The following is a 15,537-nucleotide window of genomic DNA, read 5'->3' as shown; positions in this document are numbered from 1 at the left end:
TGACCATAGCCAATTACCTAATCACATCTAAAATATTAGCAAATATGAAGCAAATCTGTACTGCACCCTAGTGAAAACTCCATTAAAGTACTCACCCGATCTGCAACCACAGCCTTTCGTTTACTGGCGTCCCCTGATAATCCTGCAGAGAAACAAAATCCAACATAAAACAAAAGTCAGTACATGTCTTCAGGAATGATCCTGTGTTCTGGAAGTCTCTTCACAACAGATACAATTATAACAAGTCTTAGTCTCAAAATTTTGGATAATAGGAACATCTCACATCTATTGGACCAGACAGCATATCAAGGAACATCCCTCTTCTGTTTTCACAGTAAATTTTTCTTATGAAACAATTTCAAGAAGTGACATATCAATTTCCAAACCCTCCATTTATTTACTCACCCACTACTGCTTTTGCTTTTCCTTCATGGAAAGACCATGCAAGAGCCAAGGCTTCTGTAAGACAGTCTTGTTTCAGGAGATGATCCACTCTCTAAAATGAAAAAATAAGAGAAGCTAGATCCTTTTGTCTGACCAACTGCCAAATTCCTATTCTACCTGCTATCTTTCCAGAATTTGCTGCTTGGGGGCTAAAGTTATTTCAATAACACTGAAACATATATTTCAATATTGTACTTTCTTTCTCTGCAGGATCATCTGGGGATACCAGTTGATGCTTTATTTCTGAGAAACATAATTTCTTAAGGCACTGAGTAGTACTATGTGTATACAGACTAGTATGGACAGCCACAGGGCCTAAATATGAAAAGGGGAAAACAGCAGGAAGTCACTGTAGCAGAAATGGAGAGTTGTTTAACGCAACATCTATTCACTCTCACCTCCTTAGTAACAAATCCCAAGTATATTTGAATGCACCAGCTAAAGGAAATTTCTAAGACTCCTTTGTAGCTACTTGTGGCAATGTAATTAAACGTTCATCAATGATAAGTGGACTGTCTTCTGGTATTTCCATGATGTTTCCTTAAAAGATAGTCAGTCTTTATTTTCTCTTTCCTCCTTCCAAGAACATAGACTTAACAGCTGAAGCTCTAGCAACCATACTGGACGATAACTGACCTTCAGTCTAGAATTCACATACAAAGATGATAGAACAGGGCAGCATACTTAAGAACATGGAGGACTCATACTAGCCACGGACTGCCTATCTCAGATTGATCTTATGTAAGACAGAAACCTTGTGTATGCCACTATTATTGTGAAATTCCTGATTCATGTAGTCAAATCTAATTCTAATTCATACAGTAAGTTTTAGCACATCATGTACCTAACAGTTATAATAGTTTTTATGTACACTTCTGAAATTAAAAAGCGCCAATCCCAAATCCTCTTCAGCAGAGTCAAAACAAATTGTTAATATGTTCTAACATAAAATTACTCTGAACTCACCTCTCTCCAGCTCCTCAACATCATCACATAAACAGACTAGAAAATTAAAGAGAAGGAAATTAAAATAATTATCTTAACAGACTTGTTTAGGAGATACAACTGTTCTAGTCATCTCATTTTAGATCTCTTTAAAGTAAAAACATTTCACACCAGTTAGAAATATCTCTTAGAATTTATTAAAGGGTCTTCAAATGCCCACATTAAAGAGCAAATTAAATATTTAAAGGTCAATAAGACTATAGTCCAAGGAGTTAACCTCTTGGACAATGAATAAGGAAAGTTCAAGCTTACCCTGCCACATATTGACTTGGCAATATTTTGGTTGAATTTTAACAATGAAGAAATATTTCTCTGTTTTAAGTTGAAAAATAAATAAATAAAAGCCCAGGAGCAGATTGATACACAGAAATTTTCTATTCCCATGATTCTCTTCCAAGTTAAATGCCTCAATGCATTTTAATGTATCCTAAGCTGATCTAAGCTCAAGATCATCTTAATTATATACATGATATATATGATTTCATGTAACTGGTTATTAAAACAAACAGTAAGGGAGGTTATGAAAGTATATCCCAGAATCAAGATAATAAGTAGCCTATTAGCACCTAAACAAAAGTAAAAATGGGTCTAAAAGTGGAGGAAAGAAATTAAATATCTTGACTACCTGATCAGTATTCACTTTGCAATACACTACCCTTTTTAGCAGGAACCTCCTTCTGCCCCAACTATCCTGATACAGACAAATACCAAATCAAAAGTGAAAGAGCTTACTTTTGTCCCCAGATAAAAGATCTGACCACCATAACTACTGATGGATTGATAACAAGCCTTCTCTCCAACCAAAGCCTATTAAAAAAAAAATGAACAAGGTAAAAATTACATGCATTATAAGTTTCATCAATCAAGAATGTCAACTACTGATACATTTTAGGTCAACAGTCTCATCATAAGCCAGTGGGAAAAAAATGCCAATCTATTGCCAGTGTGACAGTAGAAGTGACATAGAAAAGACAAAGTTCAAGAAATAATTCTCTGCTTACATAAACAGCCTGTTTATTTTTCAGAATAATGAGAAAGGGAAAAAACAAGCCAACCTATAAACATAAACTGTTAAACCCTGTGTGATTTTTGGGTGGCACATAGTCACTACTTGTAGAAAGGAATGGGGCTGACTAAAAATGGTACCTCCAAGTTCTTTGAAATACATATCACATAAAACACAAGAATATTGGGACTAATGACACGTTAACTAACTCAGGCTGATTCCTTACTCCCTAGTGAGTGAGCAAGATCAAGGCTCAAAGGCAGTTTCAAAGGTTAATGACGATGAACCGGCCACCGTTAGGGACTGGTTAACAACAGTTCCGCGAACGTGATCAGCTTGTGCTTGCCATATAGTCCTATGGGACTCTCACCTGCATGAATCCTCCATGCCTTGCTGACCTTTAAGCTGATTGGTTCCCGCCTAGCCCCCACCCTACATAAAAACTGTGTGATTTCCTCAATAAACCAGTTCCTGCTGTGACGGGTCTCCCTGACACATCTGATTGTCCTCCGCCGGAGGGCTGGGAGTAGGCAGCCCTACCTATCCTGGTCTGACCTTGTTGGGGAATGTCCCCTTCCCTTGTTGCTGGTCGAGAAGAGCAAGGGGGTTTAAGACCCCGACACAAGAAAAACAGGGAGACAAAACAGCATAGTATATGGGAGTCAGCACAGTCAAGCAAAATAGAAAAGAAGTTCATTGATATATCTGAGTCACAAATTTTGGCTCTGTCACTTAGTGGGTATGACATTAAACAAATTTCAAAACTCTGGTATTGTTTTCCAATCTCTGAAAAACCTTGCATGTTTTTGTGAGGCTTAAATATGTTAATATTCATAAGTGTGCCAAAATATATGTGGCTAATAGTTGATAACTATGATGTTTCTAACTTTTTATTTTGGGAACTTAAAATGTATATAGAAGTAGAAAGAATAACAACCTCTGATTGTACCCATCAATCAGCTTCATCATGGTCAACTCATCACCAAACTTGTCTCAGCCATTTTCCACCACTGCACCGTAGTATAATGCTGAAGTGAATTTCACATTCTGAATATCTCATTTATAAAAATTCAGTTACATATTTTAAAAAATGAGTCCTTTTAACATAATCACAATTACATTAACATACTTTTAAAAAGGAATAATTATTCCTCAATATCAAATATCCAGTGAGTGTTTGGATTTCAAATTGTCTAGTACATGTCAAATGTTGAGATTATTTTTTTGTTTTTGTATATTTCATCTGTCTGAATCAAGATCCAAAGTTCATATAATAGAGCTAATTCATGTGTCTCTTTAAGTCTCTTTTAATCTGTAGGTTCTGCCTTCATTTTCTCAAATCCTTATTTCCCTTGAAGTGTTTTTTGTTGTTGTTTTATTTTCTTCTTTACTGAAAAAGCTAGAACTTTTATTCTATAGTTTTCTACTGCTTGGATTTTGCTGGCTGCATTCCCATGGAACTGTTTAACACATTCCTCTATCTTCTGTATTTTCTGTAGAAAAGGCTTACTCAGATTCATGATTTCTGTTCGTTTTTTTTTTTTTTTTTTCAGTATTATTATTAACGTATTAAGTATAATGTTAGCGCTGCAGAATTTTTGTAGTTGACCTTGATTATGAGGTTGACGAAGTCCCCCCACCCTTTTTTTCCTTTTGTTTCTCAGGGTGATTTATCACTGAGCTACATCTCCATCCCTTTATATTTTTTATTTTGAGAACAGTGTCTCAATAAATTGTGGATAGTCTCACTACATTGCTAAGGTTGACCTTGAACCTGAGACATGAGAATGTTTGTCTACAAGTCTTCTTTATTATGTCTTTGGTTTTATTATCAGAATTAACATAGCCTCATAAAATGAGTTAAGTACATCCTTCTCCACTTTCTGAAGACTTCTGTGTAGAACTGGTATTATTCCTTTCTTAAATGTTCAATTAGACTTTTCCAGTGAAGTAACATGAGCCTTAAGTTTCTTTGTAGGAAGATTTGTAATTATAAAATTAAGCCAGGAATAGCAAACACCTATAAACTCAGTTACTTGAGAAGCACAGGCTAAAGAATTGCAAGTTCTAGACCAACCTGGGCAAATTAGCAAGATCCTATCTCAAAATACAAAAAGGGTGGGAGTGTAGCTCAGTGCTTGCCTAGGATGTACAAGACCTTGGGTTCAATTCCCAGTACCACCTCTACAAAAAAAAAAAAAATTCAAAATTAATTTCTTTTAGATGTATGGTACTTAGATTTTCTATTTATTTTTAAATCAGCTTTGCCCATTTGTGTCTTTTAAGGAATTTTTTCATTTCAGATAAAGTTGTTGCATTTACTGGCATAAAGTTATGCATATTTCCCTTTTAATATTTATAGAATCTATAGTGATATCACCTCTCTCCTAAAACTGACTGATTATCTGGTTCTTTTTTCTTGATTAATCTCACTTAAGATTTTTCAATTTTATTCATCTTTCAAAGAAATAGGTTGATTTGATTTTCTCTTTTGCTTATCCTTTTTTTATTTAGTTGATTTGTGCTCATCTTTGTTATTTCTTCCTTCAATCTATTTTGCTCTTCTTTTTTTATTTCCTTAATTAAGGTAGAAACTTAAGTCACTGATCTGATATCTTTCTTCTCTCTTAATATAAGTACTCAATACTATAATTTACTTTCTCAAACTGATTTAAGACTGGGGAAGTAGCTCAGTGATAGAACAATTGCCTAGCATACATGAGGCCCTAGGCCAGACCCCCAAAACTGCCAAAAATAAAAATAAAACAAAACTCAATTTAATTGTAAACCAAAAATTTTAATGTTATATTTTCATTTTCATTCAGTTAAAAATGTTTTCTATTTTTCTTTGTGATATTCTTTAACTACCAAATATTAGGGTTTTCTCCAGATTTACCCTGATGATACCATCTTTTCTGGTTTGTGAAACTTGTTTTATGGCATACCACATAACCTATTCAAGTGCTATGTGCACTTGAAAAAAATTTGCAGCTGGGTTGGGTATTCTATAAACGTCAGCTAGGTCAAGTCAAGAGTCATTTTTTTTCTAGTTTTCTATACATGGTGATTTTCTGTCTACTTACTCTATTAATTTCTGAGAACAGTTTTTAAATTTCCAACTATAATTGTGGATTATCTATTTCTCCTTTGCGTTCCCTCAGTCTTTGTTTCATGTTTTGCAGTTCTGTTAAAGGGTGCTCTAACTTTCAAGACCATTATGACTTGTTAATTAAATTAAATCCATTATACAATTTGAAATTTCTCTTTACTGATGATATTTCTTGCTCTAAAATATATTAGTCTGATAGTAACATTCACTCTCATGACTAGTATGGTATGACTTTTTTCATTCTTTTAATTGATCTATATTTATGGATAGATAAAATATAGGTTTAATGTAGAGGGTTTTTATAGATAGCATATCCTTGGTATATTTCTTCCTAGTCTGATAATCTCTGCCCTTTACTTGAAATGTATGGAATTACTGGCATTCTCTATAATTACTGATATGTTTGTATTCAGATATATTAGCTGTTTTTTAGTTGTGCTATCTCTTCTTTTCATATTATTTCTTTGAATTTCTTATCATATTTTTTCACTACTATCAACTTATATTTTTAGTGACTGCTCTACAGTTTACAATATACAACTTCAACTTATCTCAATATACATTTAAATAACACTACATTATTTGATGGCTACTGCAAGAACCTTACAATGGTGCCCTTATATCCCCTACTCCCTGGTGCCATGTACCATTTATGTCATATATATATGGCATTTATATATAATAAACCTCACAACACATTTTTGTTTTAATCAGTCAACTGCTTCTGTTAAACACTACTGAGGTATAATTTATATGCCATAAAATTTGCTCATTAGATATACAATGATTTTTAAGTAAATTTACAATTATTCAATCATCACCAAAATCCAGTTTGAGGACTTTTTCATCATTTCACAAAAATCCTTATACTTATTTGAAGTCAATCCCTATTCTTAGCCCCAGTAATCACTAATGTATCTATGTCTGTCTCTTTAAATTTGCCTTTTCTGGACATTGTAGATAAGTAGAGGCAAACAATATGTGATTTTTCCATATGCCTTCTTTCACTTTAACATAGTATTTTCAAGGCTTATCCATGTGGGTGCTTTATCAGTTCATCCTTTTTAACTGTGGAAAGTATTCTATCATACGGCTATGACACATTTTGTGTATCCATTTACCAGTTGGTAGACAATGAATTGTTTCCAATTTTGGGTTATCAAGAATAATGCTGCCATCTACAAGTTTTTCTGTATGTTTCCAGTTCTCTTTAACATATACCCAGGACTGGAATTTTGGGTAAGACTGTAATTCTATGTTTAATTTTTTTAAGGAAACGCCGAACTATCTACCATAGCTTTTGTATCATCTCACATGTCCACCAACAGTGCATGAGGATTCCAGTATCTCCACATCCTTGCCTTGTTGTCTGCTTTTTAAAAAATTATTATAGCCATCCTAGTAGATCTGAAGTGATATCTCATTGTAGATTTGATTTGCATTTCCCTAACTACTAATAATGGTGAGCATTTTTACACATGCTTGTTCATTGTGTATCTTCTGTGGAGACTGATGCAGATTGGCAGATGGAAAATCTGCTCTCATACTCACTGTTCCTCTGCATTTAATGTCTTTTTTCCCTCTTGCCACTTTAAAATTTTTCTGTTTATCATTCATTTTGATCAACTTATATACAGTTTACTGTTTCTCTTGTGTTTGGATTCACTGAGTTTCTTGTGAATGTTTACAGTTTTAGAAAGTTTTTGACAATTATTTCTTCCCATTTTTTTCTCTCTTCTCCTTTTAGTAAGTCCAACTGCAATGTATTAGGCTATTTTGTGTTGTCTCATAGCTCACCAATACTTTTTAAAATATTTTTTCTCTCTGTATTTCATTTTGGATAATTTCTACTATTCTTTTTTTCAAGTTCACTAATCATTTATCCTGCAATGTCTAACCTGTCATTAATCCCTTTTAGTGCATTTTTTTTTTCACTTTAAGTACTACAGTTTTCATCTCCACAAGTCAGATTTGCATCTTTTTTAAAGATAGTCTAGGTATCTCACTTTTTGGACATACGGGACTATAGTTACAGTAACTGATATATCCTTGACTGCTAATTCTGACATCTATGTCAGGTCTGAGTTAGTTTTGACTGATTTTTGTCCTCATCATAGATTGTATTTTTCTTCCTCTTTTCATGCCTAGTAATCTCTGACTGAAGGGCAGAAATTGTGAATTTAACTTATTTGATTGTGGAGATTTCTGTATTACTGTCAATAGTCTTGTGCTTTGTTCTGGGGGATGGTTGTGTTACTTGGAAACAGTGATCCTTTCTGATCTTGCTTTTAAGACTTGTTAGTGGGGGGCATACAACATTTACTTTAGTCCTAATTCCCCACCACTGAGATAAGATGCCTCTGAGGACTCTATTCAATGCTCTGTGAATGATGAAGCTCCACACTCTTGACTGGTGTAACAAGCACTGCACTCAGTCCCGATTGAGCACTAGATACAGTTCCTTCAAAACATTTCCAATGCTTTCCCCATCTTTGGGTAATTTCTTTATGTGTACTTACTGATCAGCAGTTTGCTAAATATTCAAGGTAAATTCTTTGGTAGGATTCTCCTCTCTAGCACACTATATTCAAACTCAACCCACCTTTATCTTCCTGTAGTTTCAGTTGTTTCCGCAACTCATGGAGTCCTCTAGCCTCCATGTGAGCTTCTCCTCCCTGAGACACAGTCCACAGACACTCAGGTTTGGAAGCTAGGACAATCACAGAACTCACATCATGTGTACCCTCTTTTGTCAGACACTGCCGTGCTTTGAGAACTACAGTTTCTATTTTTACCCCAATTAGTGTTATTATTAGTATTACTTCTGATCATTTTAGAAAGGAGAGTAAATTCAATCCCCCATTAGTCCATCTTTGCTAAAAGTTCAAGTTCGAAGTGAAAAAATATTTTTAACAACTATTCAAACACAAGAAAATACCTGTTTGGGTAGCAATTATTACTACGTTAGTGAATTCTATTGCACTATCATTTCTTCCTCTGAATTTTCTTGGTTTTTAAATTGTAGGACTAGAACACCCATATATTTTATGCTCTGAAGTTATGAGAGAGATCTGAGCAATGCCTGTATATCATGCAGCATTCATTAAATATGACCATCATTACTACTTCTTTGAAGAAATTACCCAGGAAAGTCTCATATCAATCTAATTTTCATATTTAAAGATTAATGGTAGGAAACATGAGATCATGATTCAAAGTGAGTTAAAATAAACTACCTATATAAAATGCTTAAGGTCATTACTACAGTTGTCTATAACAGTAAAATTAATACTAAGATAGTACATTTTGTGTTTTTCTCCCCTATAAGTTCCTATACTTCATCTACCACCTATCCTAAAAGAATTTTCTTTCTCTCAAAGTCATCTGTGCTTTTCAATGCCTACCACTATCATTTCTAGTTAAGTCTTGTAAGTCACTTGTCCCTTAAATGTACTAGACATATTATTGTCACCAAATTAAACTTCCTAAAATATTTTGACTTTATAAATTCAAATTAAATCATGTGCAAGTACAAACTCTCAATTTCACTCTATTTTCAGCATGAAAGTTAAAAATTCTTTGATATTGAGTTAAATTAAGGACACATCTGGAGAAAACGTAACAGGAATTATTGTTTTGGCTCATATCCTGATATTTACAAATACATCTACACCCACAGTGACTTTTGAAGAAATACCTCATAACTTCCTGTTTCTTTAACAAAAACAACAAAACACCAAGTTTATCAAAGCAGCACTAAGATAATGGATTATTCTTACCAAAGCCTGGCTGACATTTCCACCAGTGGCAAGTGACTTGAAATGGCTGCTGTTATAGACCAACTGAACTTCTGAGATCTCCACTGTTTCCAATTCCTCTTGTGTCTGCCGATCAACCACATGCAATTTTTCTACACTGTCTAAGAGCACAACTGTACGTGAGTTTATCCACTGCAATTTAAGCACACAACAAAATAAAAGTGAGGTTCAGCCCACGTCATAATTCAGGAGAAGAAAGGTTGGCCAATCAGCTAAATTATATCCAGGACTTTTTCTATTTAATAACTTGAAACATAGCAATACAATCATGGCAGGAACTCTTCAGTGACAGTCCAGAGAAAAATAGTACTGAATTTTCACAGTGTTAAAATGACACTTTAATAGTGTAAGAGATGACTGACTAAGGTCTGTAATAGATTACAGAATATATGGGATTTTATAAGATTTGTTTAAAGGGCACTGGCACAGTTGACTTCAGTACAGTGACAAACTTTATATTTCTGCTTTTTATATTAACAAAACAAAATGGAAAATTAAACCTCATAAACCTACCTAGTCAGAGGATGACTGTTAGCACTGAAGCAATACATATTTTAAAACAGAAGCTATTTGAAACATGATTCCTTCCAAAAGTCCCTAAAATTTATGGGAAAGTTGTCTTTCTATTGTTTTGTATCTTCTGAATTTTCTTTAATAAGCACCATTATAATTTTAAAAACACTAAATTAATAATTTTTAAAAATCTTAATACCATTTTGATAATTTCTTGACTTAGTGTAAAATAAATTTTTAAAAAATTAGAAAATTCAATCCTTTTCTAAGAAATAAATGAAATCTTAAAATCTGCTCAGTTAGAATTCTCAAGAAGTGTTTCCTCTGTACTTCTGCTGATATTCATGCTGATATATTTGTATGACCTATTCTATGTTAGTAGATTATTTGCATAATGCCGTATCGAAGATAACCAAATTGAAAATGGGTTTTCTTTTAGCATATGCTAAAGTTATACTCTATCACTGTACAGTAGCCACCAAAAGGTCCCTCACCCCAATCTTTACCAGAAAGAGGTAATTTGATTAGCAAATCTTTTACAAAGAATTCTTAAATGGTTCTTTTGATTAATTTGAAAAACAAAGTATTGTCTAGGAAAGACACTCTAACCTTATACAACCTTAAATCAGTGCTAGTTTTGAGGTACTTTAAAGGGTCACCTGGCTAAAAGAAAAACATAGAGAGAATTAAGTTTAAAAATTATTCCCGCAATCAGCCTCCCAATTGTGTTGACATTGTTGTAAACGATTCTTTTAAAGGTCATTTATAAAACAATACAGTTAATGGTCACATCATAGATCTGCCAAAAGACAAATGAAAACACCAACTGATGACTAGTAGGAGAATGATTACTTGTGATGGTGAAAAATTTCCAGTGACAAACTCATAAGCAGATTTTAAAAGCACTGCATTTCAATCAACTTAAACAGAAGTGATGAGCATGAATTCTAGAAAACTGTGTTAGATGATTCAACAGGGTTTTTGGTGATGAGAAAGACACTGATGTATTACAGAATCTGAACAAAATTACTTCATGAAACACTTATGGAAAAAACATTACAGGTTAAATATCCCTTATGTGGAACACTTAGAACCAAAAGTGACTTGAATTCATTTGAGATTTTAAAATATTTACATATATAAAGAGATATCTTAGAAAAGGGACCCAAATCTCAATAAGAAATTCACTTACATTTCATATACACATATCCTGAAGGTAATTTTATACAATATTTTTGGTGTACCTACATTTTTGTCTACAACCTGTCACATGAGGTCAAGTGTGGAATTTTCCACTTGTGCCATCAAGTTGGCACTCAAAAAGTTTGGGACTTTAAAGCATTCCAGTTTATAGATTTTTCAGATTAAGGATGCTTAACCTTATTTCTAAATCAATAGTTTGTGAGTGAGTTTAAAATACAATGTAAGTAATATTCCACTGTGTATAAATACCACAGTTTCTCTATCTATACATCAGTTGAAGGGCATCTTGGTTGGTTCCACAATTTAGCTACTGTGAACTGAGCAGCTATGAACATTAATGTGGCTGTATCACTGTAGTATGCTGATTTTAAGTCCTTTGGGTATAAACCGAGAAGTGGGATAGCTAGGTCAGATGGTAGGTCCATTCCAAGTGTGGAATCTCCACACTGCTTTCCAGAGTGGCTGCAACAATTTGCAACTCCACCAGCAATGTATGAGTGTGCCTCTTCCCCCCCAAATCCACACCAACACTTACTACTCAGTCATAAAGAAAAATAAAATTATGGCATTTGCTGGTAAATAGATGGAGTTGGAGAATGTCATGCAAAGTGAAATAAACCAAGACCAAAAAACCAAAGGATGAATGTTTTCTCTGATGAGTACATGATGATACATAATGGGGGAGGGGGGGTTGCAGAGGAGGGCAAAAGAATGGAGAAACTTTGGATGATGTAGAGGAAGAGGGGGTGGGGAAAGGAAAGATAGTGGACTGAGACACAGTATTACTCTATGTACATGTATGATTACATGAATGGTATGAATCTACATTGTGTACAACTATAGAAATGAAAAGTTGCACCCAATTTGTGTACAATGAATCAAAATGCAGTCTAAAATAAAAATTAAAAAAACAAAGTAAACAAAAACAAAAACAGATTGGCTACTGCTTCCACTTCTAGAAGAAAACAAAAGGTCAGGATGTTTACAGGGTTTGAACTATTAGGCTTGGGTTGGTTGAACGTCTTTTTTAAAATTTCATGACAGTAGAGTATATTTTGAAACAGTATACATACATAGAATAACTTGTTCCAATTAGGATCCCATTATTGTGGTTGTACACGATGTAGATTTACATTGGGAATAAAAATCATGTCTCAATTAAAAAAAAATAAAGTAAAATAATAAAAAGTTCTGTGAGACAGGTCCGGTGGTCCCTGCCTGTAGCCCCAGAACTCAGGAGGATAAGGCAAGAGGATCACTTCTTCTAAATTGGTAGTTTATGAGTGAGTTTAAAATGTAATGTGAGACAGGTCCGGTGGTCCCTGCCTGTAGCCCCAGAACTCAGGAGGATAAGGCAAGAGGATCACTTCTTCTAAATTGGTAGTTTATGAGTGAGTTTAAAATGTAATGTGAGACAGGTCCGGTGGTCCCTGCCTATAGTCCCAGAACTCAGAAGGCTCAGGCAGGAGGATCGCTTCAACCCAAGGAGTTCAAGACCAACCTGAGGAACACAGTTAAGACCTGCCTCAAAACAAAACAAAACCCAAAGTGAAAGTCAGGTCCACAAGTACATGCCAATAGGCCCAGTTACTTGGGAGGGGGAAGAAGGATTGCTTAAGCCTAGGAGTTTGAGACAAGCGTTAGCAAGACTGTCTCCGAGAGGGGAAAAAATGCAAAGTGCAACTAAATTAATAAGTCATAAATTATAAAAAAAACATATCTATTTCATCTACATTCTGAAAAACTAGACCAAATTGGAGGGAAAAAACAATTTTATTTAGTCTTTTTATTGGAAAAATGAGGTCTTCCCTCATATTTAGGGCTGCCTCTATTCATGTGTATACAGAATATTTCAATGGATACAGATATTGATGTCCTAAAAAAAAGTAATGAAAGAATTTTTAAAATATTATAATTCCACTATTCTCAAACCTAATACGTTGTTTGAAAAAAGAAAATAAATTGATATAAAAAGACAGCTGTTTTTTAAACCAAGATGTCATTCAGAACTGAGATATCAAGTATTGAGAGAACTCAGTGAAGTTTTTAACCACAAGAATAGGACGAGCTCAGAAATACAAAAATGTGTTTATAGGGAAAGTGGGGCAATGATCCTAAAGAAACCCACCTAACTACTTCTGAACTCAGATTGCCCTTTGAATTAATCAACACAACAAAGAAAACTTTTCCTGGTCTTTTCTGTGTTCAGCAAGACATCAGGTCTTAAAGACAAAAGACAATAATTATGTGGTATCATTCAATATAAGCAGGATTTCACCTCTGCCTGTATGTATATGATCCTTCTGTTCAAGGCAGAAGTCCTGGTAGCTTTAATATACCATGTATTCAAAACAACTGCATGAAATAGACGGGGGTATTCAATTTAAATGATACTCACAGTAAAGTTGATGAGGTCGTAGTATAGGTGAAGGTGCTTTTGTTTAGTCACATGTATGGCTCCAGATTCATCTCTCTTAACCTGATGAAGAAATGAAAACAATCTAAACATCAGTTATTGTTTGAAGGACTTTTAAAAATATTAAATTATACACTACCTAGAGTATGATTCCCATTCTATATAGATAAGCCCCAGTTACTGATAAGAGAAACCAATACATACATTTTTAAAAACTTACTCCAAAAGAACTTCTAGTATTAATATTTTATTTTTATGTGTGTATATATACACTTTATAATCCTCAATCATCCCCATAATTTGCTTTCTCTACTTCTGCTCCAAGGCAATAGAATACTGACGAAGAAAAATAAAGCAAAAGATACACCTGGCCACCTGGAATTCAAGACATTCAATTTAATCTGCCTTTTCTTGCATGCTCCCATAGTAGCGTGCCAGATGTCTTTAAGTCTCAACTGCTCTTTGCCTTCTAGTCCCACTGTTTGCAGTGTTGACTTCATTTGTTACTTTAAAAAAAACTGAAATCACTTGATGTGGCCCTTCATACAGTGCTTTCACTAAATCACTTGCCCCAAGTGAAACAATGTTCCAGTAAAATGATCATATGTTGTATATAATGAAAGTGTACATGATAAACTAGTAAGATCAATGCCCACATTGCCTATTCCCCCAAGATTTTCCAAAGTCCATAAAGAATATCACACTTCATCTGTAAGACCTCTAACTCCTACCCCTCCATCACTGTTCAATGTTGCTCCTCCTTTTTAAGGCCCTTCCCCAGCTGGAGACATAGCTTGGTAGCAAAGTAATTCCCTAGCATGTGGGAAGCCCTGGGTTCAATCCCCAGCACCATCACAAAATAAAAATAATCTGAAGGGCTCTTTCCCTTTGTTCTCAAACATGTTTCCGACTTGATCCTAAAATAAAAACTAAAAACAAAAAACAGTCCCCAAAACCTGTCCTTGATTTATTTCTTATAGATAACTATCTAAACATACTCTTTCCTCTTACACTATGATGGTTTGAATTTGCTCTTCCAAAAGCCCATTTCTTTAACAAGGCTCTACAATCTAGCTCCTATCTCTATTCCACTGATAATTATTCATCTGAAAAGGTTCAAAAGAACTAATTCTTGCTATGTTCAGGGGTTTTCTCTTTGGTCTTCCTCTTCCTTTGCTTCACCACTTGCTCCCCAGCATGATATATTGCCTCACCACATGCCCAAAAGGCACAGGGCCAACCAATCATGGACTGAAACCGCTGAAACTGTGATTCAAAAATAAATCTGTCCTTTTTTAGGTTCATTATCTCAAGTATTTTCTTATAGTCACAGAAAGCTAACATACCATGTATGCTGTAGCTTTTGATTTTCAGAGCTTCCACTACCTCCTCTGTCCTGAAATTCTCATTAGCACTTCAGACCTGCCATTTCCTCATAGAACATCCCCTGACATAACACTTGAGAGTCTCACTTTCACTTTCAACTCAATATTGAAATCATTCCTAATTATTTGCTAACCAAACAATCTCCTTTTGAGTAATTCTTGACTCTAAAAATGTGGAGATGTGATGCTTCAATTATGTTCTTCAGTCCCTAGATCCAGCAGGATGATAAGCCTTGTCTTTCAGGGGATCATCCCTTAACTCTCTACAACCAACCATCTTTGTTTAAGCACCTTGCACATGCTTTATTATGAGAGCAAATCCTTCAATTTCCCTACTTCTGTATCAGTTTTTGAACCTCAGGGCACTCAACCTGAGCCACATCTCCAGCTCCTTTTTAATTTTTATTTTGAGACAGGGTCTCACTAAGTTGCTTAGGGCCTTGCTAAGTTGCTATGGCTGGTTTTGAACAAATTCTGGCTTTGAACAAATCCTGCAATCCTCCTGCCTGACTCCTGAGCAACTGTGATAATAGGCATGCACCACTGTGCCTGGCTTCCATGTTCTTTTTGCTACTGGTTTTCCTTAAATAAAACCTGCATCACATCTTCACCACTTTACCTAAGAACCTGTGATGGCT

The 15,537-nt window shown here is 34.6% G+C and overlaps 1 protein-coding gene across 6 annotated transcripts in view; it reads right to left on the bottom strand.

Moving 5' to 3' along the window:
• Positions 1-15,537, bottom strand: part of Vps8 (VPS8 subunit of CORVET complex) — a 266,030-nt gene that overhangs the window by 207,868 nt on the left and 42,625 nt on the right. For all 6 annotated transcript variants that reach the window (XM_047563466.1, XM_047563462.1, XM_047563464.1 and 3 more), the window contains 6 exons: positions 13,497-13,577; positions 9,344-9,514; positions 2,182-2,256; positions 1,411-1,446; positions 406-496; positions 96-142 (listed from right to left, as the gene is read on the bottom strand). In XM_047563466.1, coding sequence (XP_047419422.1) covers positions 96-142; positions 406-496; positions 1,411-1,446; positions 2,182-2,256; positions 9,344-9,514; positions 13,497-13,577 — 501 coding nt within the window. The remainder of the gene's footprint in view (positions 1-95; positions 143-405; positions 497-1,410; positions 1,447-2,181; positions 2,257-9,343; positions 9,515-13,496; positions 13,578-15,537) is intronic.

This window comes from Sciurus carolinensis, chromosome 9, assembly GCF_902686445.1.
Source record: "Sciurus carolinensis chromosome 9, mSciCar1.2, whole genome shotgun sequence".
Classification (NCBI taxonomy): domain Eukaryota; kingdom Metazoa; phylum Chordata; class Mammalia; order Rodentia; family Sciuridae; genus Sciurus; species Sciurus carolinensis.
The sequence above is the reverse complement of the archived record's forward strand: the minus strand, read 5'-3'. Positions and strand labels throughout refer to the sequence as shown.